The sequence below is a fragment of the Theobroma cacao genome, chromosome 9, assembly GCF_053813885.1.
Source record: "Theobroma cacao isolate CCN51 chromosome 9, ASM5381388v1, whole genome shotgun sequence".
In the NCBI taxonomy this organism is placed as follows: domain Eukaryota; kingdom Viridiplantae; phylum Streptophyta; class Magnoliopsida; order Malvales; family Malvaceae; genus Theobroma; species Theobroma cacao.
This window is the reverse complement of record NC_142647.1, coordinates 2,823,678-2,846,763: the sequence shown is the minus strand read 5'-3', so window position 1 is coordinate 2,846,763 and position 23,086 is coordinate 2,823,678. Positions and strand designations below refer to the sequence as shown.

General features: G+C 36.3%; 3 protein-coding genes and 1 pseudogene across 6 annotated transcripts; 1 reads left to right on the top strand and 3 right to left on the bottom strand.

The window, feature by feature from the left end:
- Positions 1 to 381: 381 nt before the first annotated feature.
- LOC18588077 (beta-fructofuranosidase, insoluble isoenzyme CWINV1-like) lies at positions 382 to 3,855 on the bottom strand. The gene is made up of 7 exons (XM_007012240.3): positions 3,536 to 3,855; positions 3,375 to 3,383; positions 1,927 to 2,777; positions 1,502 to 1,660; positions 1,173 to 1,411; positions 988 to 1,078; positions 382 to 797 (listed from the first exon to the last, which is right to left on the bottom strand). Exons 1-7 carry the CDS (start codon positions 3,720 to 3,722, stop codon positions 585 to 587), a joined length of 1,749 nt encoding a protein of 582 aa, XP_007012302.3. The 5' UTR covers positions 3,723 to 3,855; the 3' UTR covers positions 382 to 584.
- A 754-nt stretch (positions 3,856 to 4,609) lies between these two features.
- Positions 4,610 to 8,710, bottom strand: LOC18588076 (beta-fructofuranosidase, cell wall isozyme-like; annotated as a pseudogene). Its single transcript, XR_016028661.1, has 8 exons — positions 7,953 to 8,710; positions 7,243 to 7,512; positions 7,084 to 7,092; positions 5,926 to 6,775; positions 5,627 to 5,785; positions 5,290 to 5,528; positions 5,107 to 5,196; positions 4,610 to 4,990 (listed from the first exon to the last, which is right to left on the bottom strand). The product of XR_016028661.1 is annotated as a beta-fructofuranosidase, cell wall isozyme-like (transcript).
- Positions 7,636 to 11,883, bottom strand: LOC18588074 (beta-fructofuranosidase, insoluble isoenzyme CWINV6-like). Of its 3 annotated transcripts, none has more exons than XM_018128259.2 (7): positions 11,473 to 11,883; positions 11,291 to 11,299; positions 9,933 to 10,786; positions 9,655 to 9,813; positions 9,272 to 9,510; positions 9,062 to 9,152; positions 7,636 to 8,966 (listed from the first exon to the last, which is right to left on the bottom strand). In XM_018128259.2, exons 1-7 carry the CDS (start codon positions 11,660 to 11,662, stop codon positions 8,754 to 8,756), a joined length of 1,755 nt encoding a protein of 584 aa, XP_017983748.2. In that variant the 5' UTR covers positions 11,663 to 11,883; the 3' UTR covers positions 7,636 to 8,753. The 3 variants fall into 3 exon arrangements, with proteins under 3 accessions (XP_017983748.2, XP_017983749.2, XP_088666553.1); XM_018128260.2 differs by having other exon boundaries at positions 11,142 to 11,299; positions 11,473 to 11,611; XM_088810427.1 differs by lacking the exon at positions 11,291 to 11,299 and adding an exon at positions 11,142 to 11,266 and having other exon boundaries at positions 11,473 to 11,602.
- Positions 11,884 to 15,793: 3,910 nt separating this feature from the next.
- LOC18588073 (protein indeterminate-domain 7-like) lies at positions 15,794 to 19,067 on the top strand. Its single transcript, XM_007012236.3, has 3 exons — positions 15,794 to 16,691; positions 16,815 to 17,214; positions 17,822 to 19,067. The coding sequence occupies exons 1-3, from the start codon at positions 16,514 to 16,516 to the stop codon at positions 18,900 to 18,902; spliced, it is 1,659 nt and encodes a 552-aa protein (XP_007012298.3). The 5' UTR covers positions 15,794 to 16,513; the 3' UTR covers positions 18,903 to 19,067.
- The last annotated feature ends 4,019 nt before the right edge of the window (positions 19,068 to 23,086 follow it).

Sequence of the window (23,086 nt, the reverse complement as noted above, 5' to 3'; positions counted from 1 at the left end):
TTCAAATACTAAAAAAAATGTAAGATTACATGCATATCCGAATTTACTAGTAATTTACGTAAAAAAATAGTTTGGTGTTCAAGGCGTGGAGGGCATGTTGCCATGTTAGAAAGTGGACGGGGACATGGAGTGGTATCGGGATGGTTAGTTCTGCAATAATGGGACAGCAAAATCTGTGGGCATTTTTGGGCAGGTGATACGGGGTACGGGCTTACGGCAAAGATGCTTTGTACAATTGAAAAGCAACCATTAACAACACAACAATGTGAAAGTGAAAGCTAGTGGTAAGCATGTAGTTGCCTGTCTCAGACAGTACTTTGGAAAAAGATTGAAAACTATTCAGGGGGTGATGCCTTGGGCCTGTTATCCGAAGGGAATATATGTGAAAAATGGTGCTCCATTGCATTATTCTTTTAGGCAACTGATTGATACCCAAAAATAGAAGGGGGAAAAGGAGAACTAATTCGAAGGTTTCACTATCAGCACCTTCATCCATAAGCTACTATTTAGTGAAAGGGTGACTGAAGAAGCATGATGTAATACAGATTTGCTAAAGTGATATGGTTGCATTTGTCTATTTTGTTTCAGTTGAGATGTGGCTTTCTTCTTTTTGTGGCAGAAACTATTTGAGCTTTCTTCATATTCCAGGCATTTAGGTTTGAAATAGTGACATCAAATGTCCCGTTGTTGAATGCATATAGGTAGGCTTGCTCATCAGTGGCCAGCTTGGGATAAACTCTGGCAGTGATGCAAACCCTTCCTTCCCCGCCAAAGCTCTCAACAATAGAATGATCTATCTGCAATTATGAATCAGAAAGCATAATGTTATCAGGCTAGGGAACAGAGTGGAAAGAAAGAGAGGAGGTAATCAGAATATGAATTAGCACTATGTCAAGAAAGTTATCTTCTTCAGAACTGTGAAATGTTCCATTTTTCATCATGAATCAAATGCAGCAAGTGAAGAGTGAACTGTTAAGCAGAGCATACCAGACTTCTAAGAGAAATCTTCTCGTAAAGAGGGTCTATGTCAATGAAAGCTCCATAGCTGGCTTTGTTTGGTCCTTCCCTTAAAGATGACCTGTGAAAGAAAGTGTAATTTCCAATAAGCCAAAACTCACTGTAGGAAGAATTTAGGCAACTCAAGATGGAAAGAATCTTGGCCAGTAAAAAACCTGCTCTGATCACTGCACATGAGCACGACATACTTGTCATGACTTCTAAAGATGCGAAAGAAGATTGCGGTTTGCTCTGTCAAGTCTTTGGAAGCTAAAACCAATATTCCAAATGGTCCAACACTGCCTCTAAACGATGCTGTCTTTTGACTACAGACCAGTTGAGGATCAACCCAACTTGGATCCATTAATTCAGCTTCCTTTAAATTGGACAAGTCAAATGAAATTTCTACATCTGCCTTTAGCAATATGAAGGAGTATAGTAAGTTATTCTCTCAATTATAAATGATTCTTAAGCATTAAGCACAATACATAAATAAATCAATTACCTGTGAAGCTGTAATGCCTGAAACTTCAAGTACAGATCCACCCTTAAGTTGCTTGCTCTGGTAGCTGACATTTTTGGCACGCAGCTCCTCAATCTCTTCAACTGGCCACTGGATTAATTGCTTACCAGTTTTACTGAGCAGAATGCTTCTAGGAATCGACTAAAAACATAACCAGTTTCATTAGAATCTTCAGACAGACCCCCTTGCAACGCCAATGTTCTTGATCTTGTAAAGAATTAATTTTACTTATTGATTACAATGCTTATTAGCAGGAATGCAGTTTTATCGTCGGCATCACTTATCTGTTCTTTGTGAATGCTGGTGCCAAACTAAAGGAGTGTCCTTTTGATCATATTATGTAGCAAACAATCTTTTTAACTGTATCAGCGGATACAACAGAATGCTAGGATTCAAGGTTACTTTACCTGGAGACCAGACCAACCTTTCTTGATGTCATATGTTGTATTCTCAGACTCTTGTATCCAGCTCCACAAGATCCGTCTCTTCTTGGCACTGTCGAAAAATGTCTTAGAAGCATAAAATTGACCATAATCGTATCGTAAATCTGAACCATTGTCCATGAAATCAGTGTCAACTGAAAAGTTTTCTGTAGTGGGCGTGTAATTTCCTAGTATGTAGTAATCATGGTGGTTGAAGCTTGCCTTGAGTACATGTTTTGTGAATTTTTCCAGTGAAGAGGTATCAACTCCATATTTGCCATCAATGGCAACGGGATAAAAATCTGGACATTCCCACATGTCAGTTTTTGTGGACGAGTGAAGAGGATCCTTACTCCTAGTCCAGCTAACAAAATCTTGACTTCGATACAGAAGCGCCCTACCATGGCCATTCATCTGGTTTCCAACTAAGACTCTCCATAATCCATCAGGACCTTGCCACGCAGTTGTTGGGTCCCTGAAGTTCTGTGGATCAATACCATCAACAGGGGTCATTAGAGGATTATGAGATGATTTTACCCATTCTACTAGGAAAGGATCAGATAAGTTCTTTGGCACAGCCAAATTTTGAACTTGGCGATTTTCAGTATCACTTCCGGTGTATAAAATGACAGGTTTTTCCCTGGAAAGGATTGTGGTTGAGCCTGACCAGCAACCATTGATATCAAAAGGATCCTCCGGAGAAAGTGCATGATCAAGATGAATCCAGTTGACAAGATCATATGATATTGAATGAGCCCATGATATGTTACCCCACACTGCAGCATAAGGATTGTATTGATAGAACAGATGGTAAATTCCCTTGTAGTACAATGGACCTGTGGTAGATGGATCAGTTTTAGAAGCAAAAAATATATATATATATATATAAATAAAAACATATCTCACATCATCTGGGAAACTTTATTCCAAAAGTATCTACTAAAGTACATTCTCCTGTTCCTGAATCAATGACATTCTTAGGGTAGCTAAACAATAACAGTAATCTATATTGCTAAGAAGCTACCCTTTTTTGTTTTTTTTTTTTAAATTAATTTCATTTCAAATCAAAAGCAGCGGAGACCCATGAATATACAAGCCACTGAAATCCGACAATGGAGGCATCAGCCTGAGTACAGTTGACAAAATCTGGCCTGCAAAAAAATTGCCAGTAAATTACTCTATTCATCTATACAAAAATCACGCCCATCAACCCCACTTACAACCTTCCCTGTACATCATCTGAATCCCACAAAAGAAAGGTCAATGAGATAGAGTAAATGCTTGGGAAGTATTAACTGGTGGGACTTGGTTTATTCATATGAAAAATTTCAAGAACATCTGAAATGTACTGTAACATTCCTATAATCAAAAGATAGAACTAATCAAGACAATAACATACGAACAGCATAACAAGGAGAAACAGAGTTGCGTACCATTTGGATCTGCATTGCCATAAGTGCCCATTTGCAGATTACATGTCATTGACAGCAAAAAGAAAAATCAACTCTATAGAATTTAGGGATAAAACCAATTCACAGTAATTAGACAGCAAATGCAGTCTGTATGGAAACAAATCAAGTCTGTATAAACAAACCATTCATCCAGTTTTTGGGAGGCTGGAAGTGGTAGGCAGTCCTGTAAGGCTGCTCTGTTGAAGCAGACTGAAGCTTTCTGCCATCTCCATGAAAGCATTGAATTCCATGGTCAAACAACAAGAGGCAGAAGACGATGACCCAAATAACGGATATCTTCATTCTAACTTTCAGCTTCAGGTCAATCATCAATGGCTCAATGGTAGCTACACGCTTCCTCCAAAGGTACTAAAAGATAAAGAAAGTTTTTGAAGGACAGATTAAACCATCTTCCTTATTTTTCCCTTCTTTCCTGGTATATTGCACGATCAACTTGAATTTCACAAAATCAAAATGGACTTAGTGTTGGCCGGTATGCAACTTGTATATTATAGTAATGAATTGTGATAAAGACAAATTCAATGAATTTAATACTCTTATTAATAGTTTAATGCAACTTGTTCATTTGAATATACGCTTAGTTTACATCAAGAAAACTCATAGTAATAAGCATCTAACTAGATAACACGTGATGCAGAGATTGCTACTATTTGCTTCCTCTTCTGCTGCTTCATACATACATCTATTACAACGGAAGCATTTTTTACTTTTTAATCTGCGCTTAGCTCTTAATAATTCTTGAAGTTTCTAGTTAACTAGATGAGTAACATATGATCTGGAATTCAAGAATCCAGAACAATTTGAATCTTTTGCTTACAATTCTACAATCCAAAAAGCACAAGGGGAGGTTCAGAACTGGTGCTAAGCATCTGATGTTTTGAGAATTAAATAACAGCAGAATGGTACTGTCCTAGACTAACAGCCCAAACTTGATGGCATTGTTGTAAGGCGGGATTCCTCAAAGATCTTTGAGCAACAGTGTGGAAAGTGCAAGTTATCAGTTTCAGTTTAGCAGCATTTAATTACTAGTACATATTTGCTAGTCTTACAGAGATTATGCAATGTTCTGAGGAATTAAGGTTGTTATCAGAAAGGAATATAAAAATACATGAAACACTGCCTTCTTTTAATCTTCTTCTCAGCTTTGCAAGATTTTTACCAAGTTAGAAATTAAAGATCTGCATAAAAGGAAACTATAAAAATAAAAAGAAGAGGGTCTTTATTTTGATGAAGGTTTTGACATCAAGTCCTCTACCCATAAGCTGGGCATTTTATTTATTTTTTAGGAATGTAATGATATAGATAGGACTGCAGAGTAATGTTGGTTAAAATGCCACGGATGCATTTGTTTTCCATTTATTTTTTCAGTTGATACACTGCTTTCTTCATTTTGTGGCAGAAACTATGTGAGCGTTCTTCATTCTCCAGGCATTGAGACTTGAAATAGTGACATCCATAGTGCCATTGTTGAAAGCATATAGATATGCTTGCTTTTCAATTGCCAACTTGGGATATACTCTAGCAGTGATGCAAGTTCTTCCTTCCCCACCAAAGGTCTCAATAATGGAATGATCAATCTGTATAGGGTCGAAGAACAAAATGGGAAAGAAACAACAGATGGATACCAAGTCAAGACAGAAACTTTAGTAACATTGAATTGTTTTCAAAATGAATCAAATGCTAAGCAGCATACCAAAGTCCTTAGTGAAATCTTTTCGTGTCGAGGGTCTATGTTAATGAAAGCTCCGTAGGTTGTTTGTCAAGCCCTTCTCTCAAAGAAGACCTGTTAAAGAATTGTCATGTAAATCCATAACTTAATGCAGGTAGAATTCAAACAACTCAAATGAAAGGAAGGTTTGGCCAGTAACCAATTAACCTGCTCTGATCACTACACATGAGCACAACATATTTGTCATGGTTTCTAAATATGCGGAAGAAAATTGAAGTATGCTCTGCCAAGCATTTGGAAGCTAAGACTAGTAAGCCGAATGGCCCAGCTTTGCCTCTAACAGATGGTTTCTTTTGGCTACATAGCAGTTGGGGATCAACCCAGCTTAGATTCATTACTTCAACCTTTTTCAAATTGGGCAGATCAAATGAAACTTCTACATCAGCCTATACATTTAGATGAAGGAATGTAGGAGGTTATTCTTTCCATATATAAATGATTGTATTGAGCAACAGTGAATTAGAATTAAATTCCTTATAGTTACCTGTGAAGTTTTCAAGCCAGAAACTGGAAGAAATGATTCACCCTTAAGCTTCTTATTGCGGATGCTCACTTTGTTGGCATGCAGTTTCTCTATCTCTTGGATTGGCCACTGAATCAATTGCCTACCATCTTTACTGAGCAGAATACTTCTTGGAAATGACTGAAATGAAGCACAAAGTATTATTAGAATCTTCAAACTAAACCCACTTTCATTTAAAGATTGTTCAGTTTGCTTATCAAGAGAATGAGAATTTATGAGCAGAAGCAAGGAGAAGAGGATATTAGAATGGTTTAGATTACCTGAAGCCCGGACCAACCTTTCTTGATGTCATCTGATTCACTGTCAGACTCATTTACCCATCCCAACAAGATTCGCCTCTTCTTACCACTGTCAAAAAATGTCTTTGAAGCATAAAACTTCCCATAGTCGTACCTTAAATCCTTACTAGTATTCGTGAAGTCAATGTCAACTGAAAATTTGTCACCGTTGGGCGTGTACTTTCCTAGTACATAGTAATCATGGTGATTGAAGCTTGCCTTAAGAACATGCTTGTTGGATTTATCCAGTGAAGTGGTGTCAACTCCGTCTTTGCTATTGGTGGCAACAGGAAAGAAATCAGGACACTCCCACATATCAGTTTTCTTGGATGAGTGAAGAGGATCCTCACTCCTACTCCAACTAACAAAATCTTTGCTTCGGTACAGAAGAGCCGTTCCATGGCCATCCATCTGGTTTCCAACTAAGATTCTCCATAGACCATCAGGACCTTTCCAAGCAGTTGTTGGATCTCTAAAATACTGTGGATCAATACCATCAATGGGGGTCATTAGAGGATTATGAGGAGATTTGACCCATTTCCTAAGGAAGGGGTCAGAAAGGTTCTTAGGCAGTGCCAAGCTTTGAGCTTGACGATTTTTAGTATCAACTCCAGTGTATAGAATGACAGGTTTTCCCTTGGAAAGGAATGTGGTTGAGCCAGACCAGCAACCATTGAAGTCATAAGGATCCCTGGATAAAGTGCACGCTCAAGATGAATCCAATTAACAAGATCATATGATACTGAATGACCCCATGTCATGTTGCCCCACACTGCAGCATAAGGGTTGTATTGGTAGAACAGATGGTAAACGCCGTTGAAGTACATTGGTCCTTTGACAGATGAAACAGTGTCAGAACAAACTTTCAGAAAACAATTACTATGAAATTTCAATTTTTGATTTGTAATTCATAATGCTCTCTAAAGCTATGATATGCTCATCACCTGGAAACTTTATTCCAAAAGTTTGTACTGAAAATATGTTTTCCTATTGAATGAATCAAATAACAATTTTGTGTTAGTTACTTATCTTACTAGGAGACTACTTCGGAGGCATTTCATTCACAGTAGACTTTCTCATACATGGAAGAATCAAGAAAGTAAAGGGAAAGAAAAAGGCAAAAAGGTTCAACAAGCGTACCATTGGGATCTGCATTGCCATTAGTGCCCATTTGTAGATTACATGTCAACAACAGGAAAAAAGAAATCAATATCAGAGAAAACTAATATAAAGCAAAGATAATGTTGTGAAAAAGCAAACTCTTTACTGCAGAAACAAATAAACCTTGTGAAAACATACCGTTCCTCCAATTTTTGGGAGGTTGGAAGTGGTAGGCAGTCCTACAAGGCTGCCCTGTTGAAGAAGGCTTAGGATTTTTGTCATTTCCTTGAGAGCCTTGAACTACATTGCCACCCAGAAGAAAGAATAACCCAACAAGCCAAATAACAGATTCAGCCATTGTAAACAACTCAATGTTGGTACAGACTTTCAATGAGGATAGGTACAAATATTTAAAGGTCAGCTCAAGCCAGCTTCTCCTCGTTTTCATCAAGTAAGCTGCACAGTCAACTTGCATTTTTATAAACATCAGAATAAACTCTGCTCGACTACTTGCATTAGTATTTTATGGTAAATCAATTTAGAATGTAGTAGACAGAGACAAAGTCCAATTTACAACTCTATCCGAAACTGTTTGTTTTGTCTATACACTTGGTTTTTTTTCCATAATTAAGAAAATTATTAAAGCTGGAGAACATGTAAATTGTTCCTTCAGTAGGCCATCCTGGAGACTGCAATGCATTGCACCAATTGAAAATCACTAGAGTAATATTAAACTAACAAAAACAATTCAGATGCATTCGGAATATAAAACTCATATCAGATTGAATCAATCAATATTATAAGACTTCAAGTTCTAAGTTAACATACATCAATATTTTATTTTGCATGCCAGTTAAGGTCAAGATGGAAATCTACAAGGCCATTTTAAAACCAAATTTTGGTTCTACCAAGGGAAGACGTTTCTGTTTTCCTGAAGCATTGTCCACGAGATGACCTCGGGTTCAAGTTTCTTGTATATGCCATTGGTGTGCCGAATTTGACATAGGGAATTGGCCTAACCAGCCCCAACTTCAACTGGCTTCAATGGGGTCTTCCTTAGACTCTGGAATTCCAAAATCAAGAGAACAAGGGTTAATCGATTTGCTAAAAAGATGAATGAGAGATCTTGTCTTAGACCACACCTGCCCTGTTGGTGGCCCCAGTGCAGCAGTCTTTGACTTGTGCCATTATTAAAAAAAAAAATTGGAAGCATATGACAAACAAAACTACAAACTGCAACCGAACTTGCATAATTGCAGTACTTGGAATCAAAAATGTTATCATGTGATTCATGTCAATCATACCGCAAGAAAAATTTTCTCTGAGAAAGTTCTACAGAAGTAATATGACTTTAATCATTTTCATGAGCTGATCCAACTATTCCATGTGACTGTCACTTTTTCATGTCAAAAGCAGGAAAAATCCTCACCTTTATCCTTGCAGCACCAGTGGAAAGCATAATACTAAAAATCAAGCACTATTTAGCTCTTTTATTAAGTTGAATAAAAGTGTTTTCTTCTCATTTCGAAGAGTTTTTTTTTTTAATATGAATTATTCAGAAATCATATCAGTCTTTTTGGGGCTTGCAAATCACAGAGACAGAAAGAAATTGAACAGACTACAAAAGTTTCACCAACGACCATAGTATAAGTTCTCCACATCAATGATGCAAAACAAATCAAGAAGGCCTTGGCTATGATTTCTCTTTTCTAGCATGATGCTGTATTCTCCAAAGCTCCCCTGCAGTTAATCCTGGCTTTATTCATACCCCATGCGTTCAATCTTGAAATTGTTACGCTTAAAGTTCCATTGTTAAATGCATAAAGGTGGGCTTCTTTGTTTACACCAAGCTTTGGATAAACTCTAGTGGTGATACAAGTTCTTCCTTTTCCTCCAAAACTCTCAATTATGGAGTGATCTATCTGCAATAGGTGTACCAAGAAAAAAAAAAGGGTAAAAACAAATCAATGCGCCAAAAATGGCCTGCAAAGAGACAAGTAAACACAAATCAACGCACCAAGCTTCTTAGTGAAATCATTTCCTCACGAGGATCAATGTCTACAAAGGCTCCATATGTGGTTTTATCTAACTCATTTCGCAGAGAAGACCTGTGAGCACATATTTAACATTGAATCAAATGAATGTGAATTATTATTGCACAGTTGTGCATAGTTCTGGAAAGAAGGAAGGAGGTGGGGATGTCTGTCTTTCTAGGTTAGTAACCAACCTCCTCTGCTCACTGCACATAAGTACTATATATCTCTTATGGCCTCTAAAAACTCGAAAGAAAATTGCAGTTTGTTCTGTCAAGTCCTTTGTTGCCAAAGTTAATAAACCAAATGGTCCATATCTTCCATTGACAGATGCATCTTCTCTGTCACAGATTAGTTGGGGATCAACCCAACTGGTATTCATGAACTCAGCCTCTTCTAGTTCAGGCAATTCAAACACTATTTCTATATCGGCCTTCCAAACATTGTAAGAAAATTGTCATGATAATGCAATTACTTCAAATATGATACAGAAATATAAATGGGAAACTGTTCATGAGAAAATAGAAACTAAATCATGCTATATGATGGTGACAATATAGGACAATAGAGCACTCACCTGTGACGCAGTGATGCCTGAAACTTCAAAAGTTGATCCACTTTCAAGATGCTTACCATAGATATTGACTTGATTGTCACGTAGACTATTGATTTCTTCCACTGGCCACTGCACTAATCGCTTTCCTGTTCTATCAAGCCAAATTTGCCTAGGAACTGACTGCAAAGCATTGTCCAGAAACCGATGAGTATCAATGTGCTTCTAATACAATCCAATACCATACTCAATTAAAGCTAGTATTTACAACAATAAATATATAAGATATCTATTTAAATCACCTGAAGTCCAGACCATCCTTTCTGTAAATCATCTTCTGTACTATCAGATTCATTTACCCAACCCCACAATATCCTCCTATTCTTCTTGCTGTCAAAGAATGTCTTTGAGGCATAGAATTTACCATAATCGTATCTCAAGTCCAGACTTGTTCCAGTAAAGTCAGAGTCAGGAAGAAATTTTTCCAGCTCAATAACATAAGTCCCCACTATATAGTAGTCATGAGAATTGAAACTTGCCTTCATGACATGTCTAACACTAGGATTTTTGACAGAAGTGTCAACTCCGTTAGTGCTATTAATAGACACAGGATAGAAGTCCGGGCACTCCCACATCCCAGTTTTTGCTGATGAATGAAGAGGATCTTGGTACTTAGTCCAGTGAACAAAATCCTCACTTTGGTAGAGAATGGCCATGCCCTGGTTATTGCTCCAGCTCCCAATGACTACTCTCCAGGTTCCATCTGGACCCTGCCAAGCAGTTGTCGGATCTCTAAACATATTCCCCTCAACACCATCTGGTGGAGTCATTAGAGGATTTCCGGAGTATTTGACCCATTCTATTAGCAATGGATCCGATAGATTTTTGGGGGTTGCCAGGTTTTGGACTTGGTGATTGTTAGCATCTATTCCAGTGTATAAAATGACTGGTATATTCCCTGGTAGGATTGTGGCAGAACCAGACCAGCAACTGTTTATGTCAAATGGCTCAGATGGAACAAGTGCATGATCAAGACTGAACCAGTTGATAAGATCATACGATGCAGAATGTGCCCACACCATACTATCACCAAACAATGCACCATCTGGATTGTATTGGTAGAACAAGTGATAAACCCCCTTGTAGTACATTGGGCCTGCATTAGATGGAACAGTATCTTACCAGTCTGGAACTTTTTTCACATAAAAGCTCATTATTTTGAGTTTTAACATGCTAGCTCAGATTCATCCACCCTGGTCCTATCTCAGAGATGATGACTTGGATTGATTATTAAAGTTGCTTCATATCTGCTTAAACTAAAAACATCTATTTTCCATTAGAGAACGGTAAACTAGTAGAAGTGATCATCCAGGTGCCTTGCAACAACATAAGGGACTAAAACCGCTTCATCTGATCTCAGATGTTATTCCACAGTTTTCATTTATTACAAGTGTGGAATCATAAAAGGATTTGAGAATTGACCTGGTTACTATATAAAAGCACAAACTGACCTTTTTCTGGTTTCAAATTCTCTTCCAAATTAAAGGTAGATTGCTGAGTTGTCCAAACAATGAGGAAATATAGGGGGAGTGGATTCATCATATGCTCATGAGCAAGGAGAAAAGGATAAGGTAACCTGAAAAAGAAGTTGCTTACTTACCATTAGGATCTGTGTAGTCAATGTCACCCATTTATCCCATCATTGAAGCAGTCAATTGAACGAATTGATACCAAACAATGATAAAAACAGAAAACATCAATAAAAAAATAAGTTTTACAATATCTGGATATTAGGAAAGATGATGTTGTAAGAACAAGATTAGTACAGCTAGCTTGTCATACCATTCAGCCAGTTTTGAGGAGGTTGGAAGTGATATGCTGTTCTGTAAGGCTGCTCTGCTGGTAGTAAAACCTGGAAGGATTGAAAACTGATACTGTCTATCAGATGATCAGGGTCTTCCACTTTAATTCCATTGCTTAGCAGTACACAAGATAGCCCAACTAACAAAAGTAGAGATATATCCATATCCATGTTGTCTCAAAGGAAGGCTGCGAGTAACCAATGGCTTTGTCCAGAGATCATAGACTAAGACTGCCTTTAGTTCGGTATTTAAGACAAGTGTCAACCATTTATAAGGAATCCTGTCAGGGACAATCAAGGTCTCTTCCTATGATGTCTGTACATCAGTCCCAACCCGAGCAGCTTGTAATTGATTTTAAAGTCCTGAACTGTTTTCATTTGTGGTATCTGAAGAAAACCAAGCTCAATCATCAAAATTTGATGCGAAATTCAAGAATTACTCCATAAATTAATCGAAAGAGATAATTAATAATTCTTGATTTGCAATAAATATTTGTCCAGTGGGTGCCATGTCGACGTGGAAGGGTTATCTGATAGCCTCCCTTAACATAAAAAATTCATGATTGCTGGCATCAGCTTGACTATTTTGTATTTGTTTCTCATTTAATTAAAATAAAAAAAGGTTTCAACTACCCAAAATTTGTCTATATATGATTTATTAACCAAGTACAAAGAGACAGTGTGGCTAGAGACAAGTAGAGCTGAGCCCGGGAAGCAAGGAAGTAACAATTCTCCTTTATTTCGCCCTTACCATATGTGCTAGTCAACTGATAAATAATTATACTGGGGAAAAAAAGAAGATAATAATGCAAAAAGTGATAGGTTAAGCCAAAATTGTGTTCTCATGACACATTTTAACAGCATAGTATATAGAACCTTTGCTTTAATATTTTGGGGTGAAAAATATATGATTTAATGACTGGGAAAACCCCCCAAGTTTATGCTTTCCCCTTCAAGTAAAAGAACCTATGAGAACTAACTAGGAACTGAGGAATGAAATACCAAGAGTAAGAGGGATTGGGTTGACATGATCAAGATATGTTTCCAAATTCATTTCTACAAAGGCTTAATGGTTTAAAAACCGGCCAAACCAATCTTCCCAGGAAGGGAAGTCATGGAAAATACAAGGTACAATGGGTACAAAGCCCTGCAGTTTCAGAATTATTATTAAGCAGAAATAAAACTTACAACTTAAACCCCTTAACGAATGTAATTTATCCCCATGATTGACAGAAGTTCATCAGGAGAAGAGCTAAGCCTACTAATAAGCCAAGTTTGACACTATTTTTCACTGCCCTCACACCTCCAAAGTCCCTACAGGACTGCCCCATTAATATTTAGAAAAAGAAAAAAAAGAGAGAAAATTCTGACCATGCCTTCGATTAATGACCATTCCCTCTAAAAAAAAAGCATGTAAATGGCAAATTGGCATGGCTGAACCCATCATTTTGTGGTTTTCCTTGTTATTGAGTTGTCATTCTCCCTTTGAAGATGACAAATTATTTCCAGCCTCTTCCAAATTGGAATCGAGCACTATACATTTTTAACCAAAATGACAACTCTAATGCAACGTCCCTTCAGTTCCAGCCTCTTTCCCTCTGTCTTGATAGCAAAAAAATTGTCATAAAAAAGCTGGAAAAATTTTTAAAAAAAAACCAACAACAGTGCGAATGGGAGTAATCATTTCCAATACTTGCCAAATTTCTCCAAGTCTATGCAATACGTGAAAACAGGAATGATTATTCCATTCTTTCATCATTTCATTCAGTTCCATGTGTCGCATTTCTTTTCCAACCTTAATTCATTGTTCTTGCTATATAGCTATCACGTACACATATGATTCAAAGTGAGTGTGGCATGAGACTAGAGTCAGGTGGGTCTTCTACCATGTGGATTACTTGGTCCACATCTGAAACGAACCACAGCTTGCTCAAACCTTGAGCCCCAAAGGGTCCCAGCCAACTTTTGTCGGTTTTATCTTGTCTGCCTCATTGTCATTTCAAAATTTTAACCCCCCAAAATTGATAAGATTAACCTTTGTAGAACCGAAATGCTACCCGTAAGGACTGATGTTCCATATCTGATACCTATTTTCAGGGTTTGTGGAGCCAAAATCCTGTCCATAAAACCAATATCTACCTGTTTTCACAAGCTATATTAAACCCGGGAATATCGTTTTTTCAGGTTCTTGATTGAACCCTATCCATGACTCTCCAAGACCCATTACTGTTTATCAATTTCACATTCCTGCGGAGTGGTGTAGAGTGTAGACCCTTCAAAATATCTGATGTCAATGTCTGTCAATATTCCCTTCTATTATTGAGCAGCCTACATCAAAAGAAGTGCACCCAGACCACATATCCAAATTTATAGTAGTAATTTAAGAGAAGAACTTTAAGAATGCTGCTTTTGGAAAATCCATAGGAAAATTTCTTCTCTGGTCTTGTCTACAAGAGTGGCAAGCAATACAGCCTTCCATCTTACCTCCACTGCCCCTATATAGAGAAACGCTAGGCCTAGTGTTGACTCTGGGTTTTCTTCCAACAGTGGGGATAACATTACTTTCTTCTGTTTGGAACCAGAGGTAAAACGAGCTACATGTTCATTCACTTTATCTAATAGTCAATGAAAAGAAAGAAAAAGAAGATACAATTTGATATATGCATACTCTCCATCACTATACTTTTTCCATCTGTTTGAATTTGAAGTTTGATATCCATGAAATGTCGGTTGAGCTGAATTAAAGTTAGATATGACATTGTAAAAAAAAAAAAGAAAGAAAGAAAGAAAAGGGAATGAAGATATGACATCTTCATCTGGTTGAATGCATATTGGATTCCATCCCCAACAACACTAACAACAGCCAAAGCCTTTTCATATCACGGGGTCATCAATCACATGGATAACATTTGCATATATATATGTTTTTACATGTAGTACTGCATTTAAATAACTTTGGATTTATTGGATGTCATCCACTAAGTAATTAATGTTACAATTCATTCTTAATTATTTACCATTGCAGCAGTGACTATGGTTGAATTAAATAAAAGGAAAAACCATGTGGGCTATGGCAGCTAGGAATATAGATTAAATATTGAGCTAACTTCCCTTTAACTGTGATATTGGGGTTAATAAAATAATTAAACTAAGGGAATGATGAGCTGGAAGCATACATATGCTGGTGGGAAAGAAAATATAGTACACCAAACTGAAATTAATTAGTAAGCAAACAGATAAAATAATGCAATAAAGCTGAAAATGACAAATGAAGGCAAATTAAGCTCAACTTTTTTTATCGACCCATTTGGTAGTGTGAAGACAAAACCCTACTGTGAAAACATGAATAAAACATACAGACAATGTATCTCCAAAACATGTCACATTATTTTGTGTCTTGAGATCTAGCTTGGGTCTGTGAGAGTGGGGTCGACGATGGTCAATGTTTTTCTCACATTTTTTGCTGGCTCGACCATGTTATCTCAGGCAGCCAAATCCTGGTCTTTATAGCCACACCACAAGCTGTTCAGCATCAAACCAATCTAAGTAGCATAACACAGAGATTTAACTCGAAATGTGTTAAAAGGAAAATGTTTTTTTGCACACGGTTCGGTCATTCATCACTCAGAACTTAGACATTTCTTACTTTTTGGCCCCTGGACTCTTTATCTTCATGTTGCCAAATGACACCATGTTGCTGTCAAGTATTTCTCTCTCTCACCAACAATAATTTAAGTGATGATGGGTTGGGCAGCATATTGGGGACCGACCTCTATATATACTGATGCATTTTTCTCCAAATGATTTAGTAGCTTTCTCAATGAAGTAAAATTAAATGTTTAAGTCAGAATATTAAGTTAAATAGTAAGTTTGGGAACTGCTTTCTATGAGCATGTCTGCTGGAATTCAATCACTGAACCAATCATGCTTATATAAGTTTCACAGGGGAAAGAGGTTTTGCTTTCTAACTTCTTTTACCCATCATGTTAAAAGCCTGTAAATCTGTAATCAACTTCGCTTATCTCATCTGTCTCTTCTCTCTCTCTCTCCCCCTGGCATATATGCATCTGTTTGTTTAGTATGCAAAATCCTACACCATCTTTATTTTTTGGGGTTACTTTTTGTCTACTTTCATGGGAAGAGGAAAGGTGGTGTGAAATGGGGGAATAAATCAGGGGTTTTAAAGGACAGCAAAAATATTATTTTATGAAGCAGAATTCATAATTAAAATAAGAATTCTTTTTCTTTTTTCTTTTCTCTAGGAGACCAAGAAGAAAACAAAAGAAAAGACAGGGAGTGCAACGTCACAAACAAGCCTGTTGGCTTGGGTTATGGATGAGTGGAGTGCTTCCCAGGAATCTCTTCTCATCCACATCTCTCTCTCTCTCTCGCCTCCCTTTCCGCTCATCTCTCTTTCTCTACGCGTTCTTTCTGTGTTTATGTATCATAGGAATTTGGTTTTTTGTTTCAATTTGTAAGTTCTTGTGTGGCGTTTGTTGAATATTGATCCTCTTGTTGTTTGCAACTAAAGCAAGCAAAGGCTTTTTCGGTACTCGAATTAGGAGAGACTAGAGAGTAGCTATCTTAGTTAGTTTTTAAGGTTTGGGGGCTATCCCATTTGGGAACTTGTTTTCAGTCCTTTTTCTCTCTTTCTCTACTCTTTTGTTCTTTTCATTTTACATCATCTCTTTGTTTATAGCTTCAAGTTTCTAGAACTTGCTGAAATCAAAACAAAATACAAGAAGAGTTATCAGGAAGAAACTGAGAAATTCAAAGCAAAAGGAAATGAAATTTAGTCGGACGGGGGAATAAACTGGAATCAGCTACTGTTCTTGCATTTACTGCTTTCCACTTTCATTAGCTTCTAAGTTAGGGTTCATAAGTAGATCTCAGGACATTCTGTCACAGATATTATGAAGTTGATATATATGTAGAGGGTCATAGGCTTTGTTATCACAAGTTAACCTTGTAGTTTGTGTCATCATCACAAAATCCAGAAATTCAATATAAGGGCTGGGAGAGATGATGAAAAGTAAGGTGGTGGAAGAGAACATGTCCAATTTGACTTCAACATCTGGTGAAGTAAGTGCTTCTTCAGGTACCAGAATTGAGACTGGCACACTATACCCACAACAGTCTTTTGCTTCAACAAATCAAGCTCCACCATCAAAGAAGAAGAGAAGTCTTCCAGGCAACCCAGGTTAATTTTTCAAACCAAATTAAAGCTATTAATGTAAATAAGTCGTAGTTACCTTTTCTTTTCATTGTTTGACATATGGATTTCAAATTTTTCCCCTTTTTTGGGTGGATTTGTATGAATCAGACCCAGATGCAGAAGTCATAGCTTTGTCTCCCAAGACACTCATGGCAACAAATAGATTTATATGTGAGATCTGTAACAAAGGGTTTCAGAGAGATCAGAATCTTCAGCTTCATAAAAGAGGACATAACTTGCCATGGAAACTAAAGCAAAGAACAAACAAGGAGTTGATCAGAAAGAAGGTATATGTGTGCCCGGAGCCTACATGCGTGCACCATGACCCAGCTAGGGCTCTTGGAGACCTCACGGGAATCAAGAAGCACTTTTGCAGAAAGCATGGTGAGAAGAAGTGGAAGTGTGAAAAGTGTTCCAAGCGGTATGCTGTTCAATCAGACTGGAAAGCTCACTCCAAGATTTGTGGCACAAGAGAGTATAGATGTGACTGTGGAACCCTTTTCTCCAGGTAAACAGAAAGGAACAACATATTTAATTGACTTCAACACATGCTAATTAACAAGTTCAGAACCTATGATAAAGTTATTCTGAATTCGCCAAATCTTCACTTGATCTCTGATTGATCTCTCCTCACTCTTCTGCATGTACATCGAAAGAGTCAGCTTTCGGGTGTGTGTGAGAGAGAGAGAGACAGAGAGGAGGAATAAAGGATGATTACAGTATCAAGTTCACATGATTTACCAAGCAAAATGGATTTCAATTTCATCTTTACGTTCCCTTGATTTACAAACATTCAAGAATAGTGACCTTGCCTGGTGTCCATTAAAAAAATATAGTAAAAGAATAGTAACCTCGTGGAGCACAATACACAAAGGGGAAGAGAGGTTTAAATTGTTTAAGAAACAATTCCTGGATGGCCCAACCATATAGTGCTGCTTTAGATTAGGAAACTTCAACTTTTAATGGTTAACATCTGCTATGTCTTTTGTCCTCGGCCGAAGAAAAAGAATGAGAAAACAAAAGGTTGACAAGAAAAAGGGTAGTACAATACTGTTTATCCTTGACCCTGATAAGTTGCTCTTTTTGTTTTCTTTTGCTTGTTTTTGTGGCTGCAGGAGGGACAGTTTCATCACGCACAGAGCGTTTTGCGATGCTTTAGCTGAAGAGAGTGCAAGAGCAATTACCGCTGCAAACCCACTCCTCCCCTCAAACCAACCGGGCTCTTCAGTTTCACATATGACCAATCTGCAACCCCAACTCCATAGCGACGCCCTCCATGCCCTATCAGTGAAAAGAGAACAAGATCATCTTTTCATTGCAGGAGTGCCAGCAGATAGTATTCCACCGTGGTTAACTTGCCCATCAGGAGTCGGAGCTGGGCCTGGTCCCCCCTCAACGAATCTTTCATCATCATCATCACCATTATTTTTAGACCACCCATTGGCACAAAATGAAAACCCTAGCCAAAACCCTAGTTCTACACTTCCTCCATTCCAGGCTCCCACAGCTTCTCTACACATGTCTGCAACTGCACTCCTGCAAAAAGCAGCTCAAATGGGAGTGACAATGAGCAAACCCTTACAATCAGCTGCAGCCATGCAAAGACCTCACCAGCAGACTCACATGTCTGGAACCGCTGGTTTCACTGGTTCCACTTCCGCATCTTTAGCCACGTCTACAGCTGGTTCTGGTCTGGGTTTGTCCGCACGTGAAGAGCTTGGCAGTGGGTTTCCCCATGAGTTGGCATTTTTTGGGAATAAAGCTGCTGCCACCTCTGGTTTCATGGAACAGGCATCTGCAACAAATAGTACTGCAGGTGCTGGAGCCGGAGCTGCAGCTCCTTCTCTACTCCATGATATGATGAGTTCTTTATCTTCTACAAGTGGGTTTGACGGGTCTTCATCTTTTGAACAGTCTTTGAATGGGATATTGGACACAAAATTAGGAAACAGCACTTTTCAACAAGCTACTCTCTCAACAAGAACAGAATACCAGTTAAGCAGAAGTGATCATGAAGGTAGAGGTAGTAGTGCTAGCAGTAATATAGGAGGGAATGATGGGTTGACAAGAGATTTCTTGGGTCTTAAAGCTTTTCCTTACAGAGATTTCCCTAATTTAGCCGGGCTTAATCGTATAAACTCTTCTTCAGCATATGGGCAACAGAACCAGCACAGTCAAACCCCGTGGCAAGGTTAGGTTGTGGTTCCTTGCCTTTTCAAGTAATTATTATCCCAATCTTTTCCATCCAAAGATCAGAAAGCAGGAGAACTACTGCGGCCTACAATTTCCGTGGTAACTTAAATTAAAGTTGTATCATAGTAATATTGATGCTGAATATAGTTCTCCTCGGTGTTACCCTCATATAGTTTAAGCCATCTTTTCGATTTTCATCATTTTGATTACAATTTAATTATTTTATATATGGAACAACTCTCTTATCTGTTCATCTATATAAGCTTAAAAAAGAAAAATCAGCAACTGTACATGGAAGCATTAGTTCATCGCTTCTACGTACATTTCTTGTATTTATATTCAAGGGCTATTGAATGGCAATAATGATTAATTATAACATAAAGCAAAGTGAAAATCAATGTAATTATCAACTGATTCTTGGAAATCAGTAAAGAATATTTCAGATTGTCTCGGTTCATTACAATGTGCATTGTTAAGTATTTGTGTATAATATATGTAAAATCAAATACAAAAAAAAAAAAAAATACTAGTAGTACCACTACTTTTTCTTGTAATGAGTTTGGGAATGGGAAAGAGTTGCCAGGGATAAAATATAATTATCAATATCTGTAAATTGCAAAGGTATATATGTAGAAAGAAATCAAAGAAATTGTTATGCAATTCTATATGGAGCTAGGTTTATAATGTTTTCTTTCCTGGATCAGAGAGGTTCATACATGTTGAATTGATACCATTGCCATGATCATCATGTAAATTGGTATCCTCTCGGAATCATGTTTTTATACACCAAAGAACTAATTGCATTAACTATTTTTTACAAGTAACCCTTTTGCTCAAAATAGAATTATAAATATAACCAAATTGATCAATTAACTTGGTAATAAAAATATGAAAGATGCCACTCCTTGGGCATGCTTTAAGCTTTGCCAATAAAAAGTTTATAAACTTAAAGGTTAGGTTTAGGGTTTTATTTGAACTGCTACAGGTTATGATGATGGCTTCAATTCCTCAGTATACAACACCCTCAGACAAAGGTTTTGTACCCATTCATCACTTCACTTTTTTTTTGTGAACAAATTTAGGTTTGTATTCTGCAAAAAGCACGGACTGTTGCTAAAGCTTTAACGTTCAAACCCCAAAAAGATGGTGCAAAAGAAAATTTTGGCGAACAGTGCATGGACGTGTCTGCTTGGTGATGCTATTCGTCTGTAAAACGAAAAAAGGAGATGCCCCTTTGACACCTTAATGGCTAAAAAGGGTTCAAAATCCCGAGGAGAATGATAGTAACATCCTTTTCTCTCCTAAACAGCATGCCCCCTTTCTCTTAATCCTTAATTTTTTCAAAAAACATAATAAAAAAAAAGTTTTAATGATTGATGCCATGAATAATATTTGTGGACTTGGAGGAGTATCCTTGGATGATATTTAGAAGGGAGAGAAAATTATAACCAAAATGGGGTTTTTCTTTCGAAAAGTATAATTCGTATTAATACTGACAATGGTTTCAAAAATATCAATTTGAGTCTGCGTCATGACTAATTTAGCTATTGATTCGGTGTGACATTACAGCTAAAGCACTGCCTCCTTATTACGTCAAACCACATCTCAACCTTTGAATTTACTATCAAGTTTATTTAATGACTTAAATTAGATTTCAATCAAAGTTGTAATCGATGGAGTTAAGATAATTGAATAAATTTAATAATTTAATAGTATTGTATTCTACGTGAATTATCAAATTTAAATAATTATATATTTTAATTTATGAATTTCTTTTTTTTTTTACTCCAAATACATTGCAAATTTCATTTTTAATTGATTGTATGGTTGGATTAGATATCTATATATCTTAGTTTATCTTTCCTTTTATTGCTCTAAGTTTTGATGATGATTAACCCATTTCTATCACAATTATTAGGTAGACCCCATAAGTTAATTCCACATAATTATTTTTCAATAGACGAATGGAACTTTGGAAGTGACATGTAACCTAACATGAATAAGTAAAATGTCAATGTACTTGAATCATAATGAAATTCCTTAATTGTTGGCACCGGATTATTTGCCTGTGATATTATTTCTCAATTAATATTTATTAATAAATAATGTATTAATTAGCACATTGTTTAAACCAAAGCAACGGTCAACATTTGGATTTGTTTTGAGAATTATGGATTTTAGATATTTTCTTGGGCTGAAAATGTATACGTTTGGATCCATTGGGTTCGAACCAAGGCTTTGTCCATGACCAACAAGCTTCAACAAAAACCAAAACCATAACTTTCGGCCTAAACCCAACCCATAGTTGGATCTACCCATTTAAACACATTAAAACCCGACCCAAAATTAACACAAATTCGATTACTAAAAAGATGTTTCTCTTTTTTTTTTTATATATGAGCCTAATTGAAAAAATAAAAGAATAAAAAACCCAAAAGTAATAAGTATTACATTTGATGTTAAGAATTTTCTTAAAGCTTTGATTGATGTAAATTTTGTGAAATTTTATCTACATTTGATGTTAAGAATTATAAATAGTATTACATATCATAACAACAATAGAAACTAAAATATATAACATATAATAAGAAAAATAAAACTAGATATCATATATATATATATATATATATATATTTAGTTTCGTTTATCAGCATTTTATATATGTAAAGAAATAATTTGGTACAAAATGTACAAAAAGTTTTTTAACTCTTTTTTCTTTTTATACTCAATAAAACTATGTAGTCTTGATCTTTAGTAAAATTTCTAATTTAACCCTAATTATTAAAGTTTGTTTATTTTAACTTCCTTCTTCTACCACTAGCCAACCTTTTTCTTTAAACCTCTTTTTCCTCCCTTGATCTTTGACATTGTAGTCGTCGTCGGCTAGGCCTTTTTGATGATTTTTTTTTTAATAATTGGAGGAAGTGAAACTATCCTCTATAAATAAGAGATATTATATTAATCAATTAACAAAATACTCGAGTGCAAGCTTAGACTTTTTTGACGTTTGCTCTTGTTTCCTTTTCCCTTTTACCAGTACTTCAAAAAGTTCAAAATAGGTATTTGCTACCTCTATTCCATCTTTCTCAAGTTTCAAAAAGTCTCAAATACCTTCTAAAATTTATGTAAATACACAGACAAGTATAAGCCACAAAAACCATACATACTTAAAAAACAATATACTTTGGATTAACGTTAATGTTAATATTATGTATATTACATTTAAGTATTAATTTCAATTTATCTTTAAATTATAATATAACATTTAAATATTTGAAATGAATGAATTTCACTAAATTAAAGTAATTAAATATAATATTAATGTTAAAAATCATATTTTTATATTTTAAGTAAAAAAATAAAAAATACATAATATTACCTATATTATTTACCTATTAATATGTTTAACAGATTTTTTATTATTTGATCTGACGCTTACTATTTATCTTTAACCCCCCCCCCCCCCCCCCCCCTCTCTCTCTTCTCTCTCTCTCTCTCTCTTTCTTTTGTATTTATGACTGTTTTCCTTCATTTCCCGCTAACCAAACGCATCGAAAAACGCCGGAGAGAGAGAAAGGGTTGAAAGATCAGACCTTTTTGGTCTCTGTAGAAGACGATGGCCTGGAGACGCCTAATCACTCAGGTTACTTTCCTTCTCTCTTATAAGATTGTTTCTGCCTAGGTCTTTATTTCTTATTAATAAAAATTTTTGCTCTGTTTTTTGTTATTTATATATTGGGTTTCTAGAATATAATGTTCTGAAATTCGGGGATTGAGGAAACCCTAATTTTGAATATCTTAAAGCTGTTACACTTAACACTTGAATCCGAGCTAGCTATTAGAGTAGGGAATCAAAATTTGAAACGTTCTATTTTAATTTCCGTTGTTTAGCTGATTGGGACTTTTACTGGCACAAAATTTCAGTTTTTTCAAGGGATTGTAATTTTTATTTCATTAATCTGCATATGTAGGAATGTAGTTTTGCTTGAAGGCTTGTTAAACGAATTTAGTTTTTGCTTTAACTATATTGCTGCAAGGTTTAGTTAATATTTTGTGTGAGTTATTTTTGCTTATTAAAGCAGTAATTTGCATGCTTGACTTAGATTTGTATGCTTATGCTTTGTATAAACAAATAAGCTCCATCTTGACCTTAAAACAGATTTCAAGACAGCAATCAGAGTTGGGAC

What these genes read in the sequence shown, in the direction of transcription:
- LOC18588077 (XM_007012240.3), bottom strand. Translation starts at nt 3,722, where the DNA reads ATGATTGACCTGAAGCTGAAAGTTAGAATGAAGATATCCGTTATTTGG. An exon ending in CAGGCATTACAGCTTCACAG is followed by an intron (nt 1,412 to 1,501) that starts GTAATTGATTTA and finishes ATATTGCTAAAG; the next exon opens with GCAGATGTAGAAATTTCATT. An exon ending in AGATTTCTCTTAGAAGTCTG is followed by an intron (nt 798 to 987) that starts GTATGCTCTGCT and finishes TCATAATTGCAG; the next exon opens with ATAGATCATTCTATTGTTGA.
- LOC18588074 (XM_018128259.2), bottom strand. Translation starts at nt 11,662, where the DNA reads ATGGATATGGATATATCTCTACTTTTGTTAGTTGGGCTATCTTGTGTA. An exon ending in AAGGATGGTCTGGACTTCAG is followed by an intron (nt 9,814 to 9,932) that starts GTGATTTAAATA and finishes AATGCTTTGCAG; the next exon opens with TCAGTTCCTAGGCAAATTTG. An exon ending in ATGTGCAGTGAGCAGAGGAG is followed by an intron (nt 9,153 to 9,271) that starts GTTGGTTACTAA and finishes ATGTGCTCACAG; the next exon opens with GTCTTCTCTGCGAAATGAGT.
- LOC18588073 (XM_007012236.3), top strand. Translation starts at nt 16,514, where the DNA reads ATGATGAAAAGTAAGGTGGTGGAAGAGAACATGTCCAATTTGACTTCA. An exon ending in AAGTCTTCCAGGCAACCCAG is followed by an intron (nt 16,692 to 16,814) that starts GTTAATTTTTCA and finishes TGTATGAATCAG; the next exon opens with ACCCAGATGCAGAAGTCATA. An exon ending in TGTGGAACCCTTTTCTCCAG is followed by an intron (nt 17,215 to 17,821) that starts GTAAACAGAAAG and finishes TTGTGGCTGCAG; the next exon opens with GAGGGACAGTTTCATCACGC.